Below are 7,065 nucleotides of genomic sequence, written 5' to 3' on the forward strand. Positions count from 1 at the left end.
TAGATAATTTCTTTCTATTTTTTTTTTAGTAGAGATGGGGTCTCACTCTTGCTCAGGCTGGTTTCGAACTCCTGAGCTCAAACGATCCGCCCACCTCGGCCTCCCAGAGTGCTAGGATTGCAGGCGTGAGCCACCGCGCCTGGCAGAGTTACTTTTTATGATCATATAATTAGCATCCCATGTGTTTCAGCATTCATATATTACGAAGTCCATAAATTAATAGTTTAATAAGCTTGTCAGATGTATTCATATTTTAATAATTTTCTTTCAGATATTAGAAAAATTATATCGGGAAATTCCAGTGATCCACCTAATGCTGAAACTGAAGTTACGGTGGGTAATAAATAATGTCTCTGAATACTATTTAAATATGTTAGTTCTGGGAACTTTAGTGTTTGCTACATGTTGGATGACTTAAGTCATTCTTTAGGGGATTCATTCTCTGAGAAATTAATGTCTGACTAGTTAGCCTAACCAGGTTCCAGTTCAGCTTACACATTGAAAAGCAGACAGCTAATGATGAACATATTTCACAACCATACTCATTTATCAAATTCATTGAGACTCTGCCTAGTCATATTCTCAGAAACTATATAGTCTTTTATAAGAGATTTTTTTCATAGTAGAGTTTCATAGTAAAGTAAACCATAAGAGATTTAGAGAATGTTCAATCTCTTGTTTCTAAATGATAAAGTTATGTGTTTCATTTTTAAAAAACATTTTTAGCTATTAATGCACAAACCTTATTTTTTAAACAATTTTTCAGGCTGTACAGAAGAAACTTGCTTCTGTAATTGATTTGACAAGGGAAGACCTATCTAACTATAACACAGGTAAAAGATTTTTTAATTTTTCTGTTTGTTTAAAAAGGGAAGGGTAACAACTCAAAACTCACTGGACCCACTTATGGAGTTTTAGTGTGTTAGTATGCATGTGTTTATAGCTCTATGTAATTTTATCATGTGTGGATTCGTGTAACTGCCGCCATAATCAAAGTACAGAACTATTCTATCAGTACAAGGCTCCCCTATGCTATCCCTTTATAGCCACACCTATCTCCTGCCCCTAATCCCTAACCCCTGGTAACCACTAATCTGTTCATCATCACTATAATTACATTATTTCACAAATGTGATAGGAGTGTGATAATACAATATGTATCCTGCTGAGATTGGCTTCTTTCACTCAGCATAATTTTCTTGAGGGTCATCCACATTGTTGTTATTGCATATCAGTAGTGTTTCCTTTTATTGCCAAGAGTAGCCCATGGTGTGGATATATTATAATTTGTTTATCTATTCACCCACTGATTTTTTTTTTTCTTCAAAAAAAAAATAATTTTCTTTTCCTGCACTCCTTTTTGAGAATCCGTTCACCCGTTGAAAGACATCTGGGTTATTTGGGGCTATTGTAATCTCTTTTCTTCTTGTGGTACACACTTTTTTCCCCTAACCATTACAACAGCAGGAGAGGATACACCCAGAAACAGGTCTAGGATATGACATGAAAATGTAGAGGGAAAGTGACAACAGTGTCCTCTTTCTCAGATTTACGTCAAAAGAAGTGAAATATAATCATCTGGGCCTGGGAACCAGTTATAAGGCCTCATCCAAATTTAATGAAAGATGTAAACCCACATATCCAAGATGTTCAATAAATTCCAAATAGGATAGACACAAGGAAAACCATACCAAGATACAATACCATAATCAAGTTCCTGAAAACCAGAGATAAACAGAAAAACGAAGATATAATATAGATAGGAGAACAAACAATTCACAGAATTCTCGGTTAGAAGAATGCAAACCAAAAGGCAATCAAATGACATCATTAAAAGGATGGGGGAAAATAACTGACAACCTAGAATTCTATATCTAGCAAATATGTCTTTCAAAAATGGAAGCAAAATTAAGACTTTTTCAGATAAACAAAATTTGTTGCCAGCAAACCTTTGCTATCAGAAATAAAGGAAGTTCTTCAAGTGATAGGAAAATGATAAAAGATGGAAAGTGGATCTACATAAAGGAATATAACACCTTATTATAGAGTTTATGTGTAGAAGTTAATGTATGACAATAGTTGTACCAAAGATGGTCAGAGGAAGAGAAGTATGCTGTTTTAAGGGTCTTGTACATTGTATGTGAGTGGAGTGGTATTTGAAGGTAGACTATGATAAGTTAAAAGATACATATGGTAATGCCTACGGCAACAGATTTTCTTTCAAGTGGAAGTAGGGCTAATAAATCAATAGTGGAGATAAAACAGAATTTAAAAAATATTCAATCTAAGAGAAGCCACAAAAAAGCAGACACAGAATAAATGAGACTAACAGAATAAAAGGCAAGATGATAGAGTTAAACCTCACTATACTGATAATAAATGTAAATGGTCTAAACACTCCATTAAAAAGCAGATATTGTTAGACTGGATAACAAAGCAAGACTCAACTATATGATTAAGTATAAGAGATGTGCTTTAAATATAAATATGCAGATACATTAAAATTAAGAGGATAGAAGATAAACCATGCAAACACTAATCATAAGAAAGTTAGAGTGGCTGTATTATTATTGGACAAGTAGACTTCAAAGTAAGTAATAAGAAAGGCTGTTTCATAATGACAAAGCAGTTATTTCATCAAGAAGACAAAGTACACCTACATGCATATGCACTTACTAGTAGAGCTTCAAAATGCTTGATGCAAAACTGATAGGAATGAAATGATAAATAGAAAAATACATAATTATAATTGATAATTAGGGATTCCAACACTCCTTCTCAGTACTTGATGCAATTTGTAGACAGAAAGTCAGTAAGGCTATAGAAGCCTAAGCAACACTATCAACCAGCATAACCTAATTGGCATTTATAGAACACTAAACTCAAACATAATAGATCAGGTCCTTGTAAAACAAGTCCCAGTATATGTAAAAGGATTGTAATCATACAGATTATATTCTCTGATACAACAGAATTAAATGAGTAGTCTATAACAGAGATAGCTGGAAAATCCCTAAATATTTAGAAATGAAATACACTTCTCAATAACCTCATGAGCCAAAGAAGAAATCTAAAAGTGAAATTAGAAAATGCTCTGAACTGAATGAAAATAAAAACAAACATATCAGACTTTGTGGAATGCAGCTAAAGCAGTGCTTAGAGGGAAATTACTAGCATTAAATGTTTATATTAGAAAAGTAGAAGGTCTAAAATGAACAATCTAAGCTTTTATTGTATGATGCTAAGAAAAGAAGAGTAAATTAGACCCAAAGCAAGTAGGTGACACTTCATTAAATCTAAGGGGTTGGCAAATAAGCACAGTAACATATCCTCAACATCATTATTAATTAGGGAAATTAAGACTATAATGAGATACTACTACATACCCAAAAGAATGGCCAGAATGAAAACTACTGAAAATATGAAGTGTTGGTGAGTATGTAGAGCAACCTTAGATTCTCAACGATTTTCATTCAGGTAAGAATGTAAAATGGTAAAATCACCTTTGAAGTAGTTTGGTAGTTTTCTTAAAACATTAACTATACCTTTACTATATGACTTTATATTCTACTCTTTTAAGTATTTACCAGAAAGAAATGAAAACCTACATCTACCACAGACTTTTACACAATTGTTCATAGCAGCTTTATTCATAATAACCGAGAACTAGAAACAGTCCAAATGTCTATCAACAGGCAAGTGGCTAGATTGTGGAATATCTATACAACTAATCACTAAATAAAAATGAACAAAATATTGATATATGCAACTACACGTTGCATATATGTTTCAGAAACATTATGCTGGGCAAAAGAATTGTACATGCTATGTGATTCAATTTATGTGAAATTTTAGAAAAGACAAATGTAATCTTTAGTGACAATACACCAGTGATTTCATGGGGTGAGAGAGGAGTTGAGAAACGGATACTAAAGAACTTTTGGGTTAATAACAATATTCTGTGTCTGTATTTTGGTGGTGGTTTCACAAATGTTGTATGTATTTGTCAAAACTCAAAGAACTGCTTGCTTAATATGGGTATAAATTGTAAATTATGTCTGAATAGTGCATTTCAAAAATACAGACTTTAAAAGCCATGCTTTCTTTGTTGAAAGTTCTCTTAAAAAAAAAAACCAAAAAAAAAACATGTTTTGCCTGGGCATTGTAGCTCAGTTGTAATCCCAGCACTTCGGGAGGTAAGGAGGTTATCTACATAACCTACAGATTATGATTTTACAAATCTAGTTCTAATTAATTAAACCAGTATGAAAAGGCAGTACAGATTCTCTTAGAATTAAGACCATAAAGTCATTACTTCTTCTGGAAAGATTTTTTTTAATACCAGTATATAGACTAATAATTTAACTTTGAAACACAATGCAGAATCTTGTTCATTTTTGTCAGTCAAAAGAAAAATACAAATAAAAATAATTTAATTTGGGAATTCATAAAGTACATTAAATAGTTATATCACTAGTCATGCAATGGACCTAAAATGGTTTTTACTGCTTCTTAGATATGTTCAAATTTCTGGAACTTTTAGCTATCCAACTCTAATACTTTCTAACGTGAAGCCCCTTTTCTTAACCATATTTATTCTCCTCAGTTGTTTTTAAACCATTCTTGCACCTACTTACACCTTCTTTCTCTCCCTCCCACCCACTTTTTTTCTGCCCACCCCCTTTCTTCCTCTCACCGTCTCTTCCATTTTCCTTTCTGTCCCTTCTTCCTCCCCCTCCTTTTCCTCAGTTCACAATTTATACCTAATTCCCTCCAGATTAACACAGACCCTATCAGTGGAGGTTTCTTTAACTCTGGGGGGTTGAGCGAGGGGAAAGAAAAAAAGAAAGAAAGAAAGAAAACTTCTAGCCTGCATGATTCTTAGTTTGAATTCTTGGGACTTATGTGTCTCATATATTCATACATGATTATAAATGGCTCTGTGTTTGTGGACATCCTCGTTGGCCTACCAGAAGAGAATTTGCCTCTAAGATCATTGAGCAGGGATCCCTCTCCTATGTATAAATGTACCTAGTTCCCAGTCACATAATGACCAAAGTGTTTACCTTAAGACAGGAATTTCTGTCACCCTAAAGGAAAATGTTCTGGATTTGGTACCTTTGGGCCTTGAACTTTTATCAAAAGTGTATCTTTATATTTCACAGTCTTGTAAATTTAGTTCATATCTAATTACTACCCAAGACATAAATTATTTGCTTAAAGGCTATGGAATTGATTATTACAGATAAGTTTTACTTTTTAAACTTTGTATTGTTCACAGAACATCCAGTATGCACCCTGGAGTCACCTTCAAAAGCTGTTTTAAACTTAAAAGAAACAACCCTAGCTGCACAAAATGCAGCCCAGGTACTGATATGAAATGCTCTATAAGGGATATTCATTCCAAATTGAGTGGGAAGTACCTTGTTTTACTCTGAAGAAATATTTGGGTCACATTTCAGCTTAAAAAACACTTCAATATACTTTCTAAAATGTGCTATTGTGAATCTACTTACACAATTAAAATAATTCAATTGAATTTTACAGAAGCTACAGAAATTAAAACAAATACATTTTTTTTTCATCCAACAAATTGGATAAGCATTTTTATTTTAAAAGCAATAGCCATTTTTGGTAACAGTAGAGGGAAACATGCTCTCATGTACTCACACTTTTCCTGTAAATTAGTATAATGTTTGAGAACACAATTTAGAAGTGTGATGGAATATTTATCCAGAATGTCTGAAACCTAACCCACTCTGGATTAGTGACGTTCCAGAGTGTAGAAATCTTAACCCCAAAAGAGGCTTACGTTTAAAAGACAGGATCCAGCCTCACATAATTCTTGAAATATCCTTTTATCATTTTGACAAAAGAATTGACGAATGGGAAATATATACTTTCACAACTGCTGTTGACCACTTTAAAACAATTGGTACCCACCAAGCCAGCTTGCTAAACTTTTTTACAAATGTTTTTTTAGGTTCTTGAATCCTTTGAGCACCTGCCACCTCTCCCAGAACCACCACCACTACTGCCTGAACTCGTGGACAAAATCCGAGACACGCTTCCTCCTCAGAAGCCTGAGCTCAAAGTGAAACGGGTTTTGAGACCCAGGGGCATTGCCCTGACTTGGAACATCACCAAAATCAATCCCAAGTGTGCTCCTGTGGAAAGCTACCACCTCTTCCTGTGTCATGAGATCCCTGATAATAAGCCGATTTGGAAGAAAATTGGAGAAATTAAAGCTTTACCACTCCCAATGGCATGTACTTTATCTCAATTTTTAGCTTCCAACAAATACTACTTTACTGTCCAGTCAAAAGACATTTTTGGGCGGTATGGGCCATTTTGTGATATAAAATCTATCCCTGGGTTTTCTGAAAATCTTACCTAAAGTCTTTAATAATTTATATATTGTACTACATGTTTTGTTTTTTTTATATTGGAGTCGTTTGTTTACAATATTATTCTAAGACTATGTGCCATTTTAAAAGGCCAGTTCAGATTGTGAACCCTTTGTATAGGGACAGTCCTATGTGTTGTAAATGGCTTATAGTTTCATGAATTTCTGATTTGTATTAAATATGTATTTACAATGGATATGTTATAAAGCTACATTATCATGGACCCATGTCACTAAGGTGCATTGTGAACAATACCTTTGGTGACTATGGAATTGCTGCTTATATGAGAAGCCCTAGGATACAAGCAGCCGCTGTCTCCTCTGTGGACAGCTTTTCTGCTTGTGGTCAGTTTAGCTACAGGAAAAATGAGCTCTTTACTGAGGCCAGATCATCCCTGGGGTGCATCTCCACCAAGATTTTGTAAAAATATGTTTCCTTCTGTTCAAATTCTGAGTGGGCTCTCTTTATGGTTTTTTATTTTTTTTTATTTTTTTGCTATGTCAGTCATTTGGGGAAATAGTCTGGAGGTTTTCCCTAAATCTGTTTGTAGACTTAGGTGACATAAAATTTGTTAAACATTGTGTGCTGTGTACACAAAACCATACAGTATCTCTTATAAAAGCATTATCCACCCCGTTTCAGTTGAGGAGAATGGAAT

The 7,065-nt window shown here is 34.0% G+C and overlaps 1 protein-coding gene across 1 annotated transcript in view; it reads left to right on the forward strand.

Annotated features, from left to right (window-relative positions):
* ATF7IP2 (activating transcription factor 7 interacting protein 2) overlaps positions 1-6,397 on the forward strand; it is a 36,275-nt gene extending 29,878 nt beyond the window's left edge. Inside the window, exons 7-10 of the mRNA XM_012647607.1 lie at positions 272-327; positions 767-833; positions 5,282-5,367; positions 5,984-6,397. Coding sequence (XP_012503061.1) covers positions 272-327; positions 767-833; positions 5,282-5,367; positions 5,984-6,397 — 623 coding nt within the window. The remainder of the gene's footprint in view (positions 1-271; positions 328-766; positions 834-5,281; positions 5,368-5,983) is intronic.
* The last annotated feature ends 668 nt before the right edge of the window (positions 6,398-7,065 follow it).

The sequence above is a fragment of the Propithecus coquereli genome, unplaced genomic scaffold, assembly GCF_000956105.1.
Source record: "Propithecus coquereli isolate 6110/MARCELLA unplaced genomic scaffold, Pcoq_1.0 Scaffold27, whole genome shotgun sequence".
NCBI classification, from domain to species: domain Eukaryota; kingdom Metazoa; phylum Chordata; class Mammalia; order Primates; family Indriidae; genus Propithecus; species Propithecus coquereli.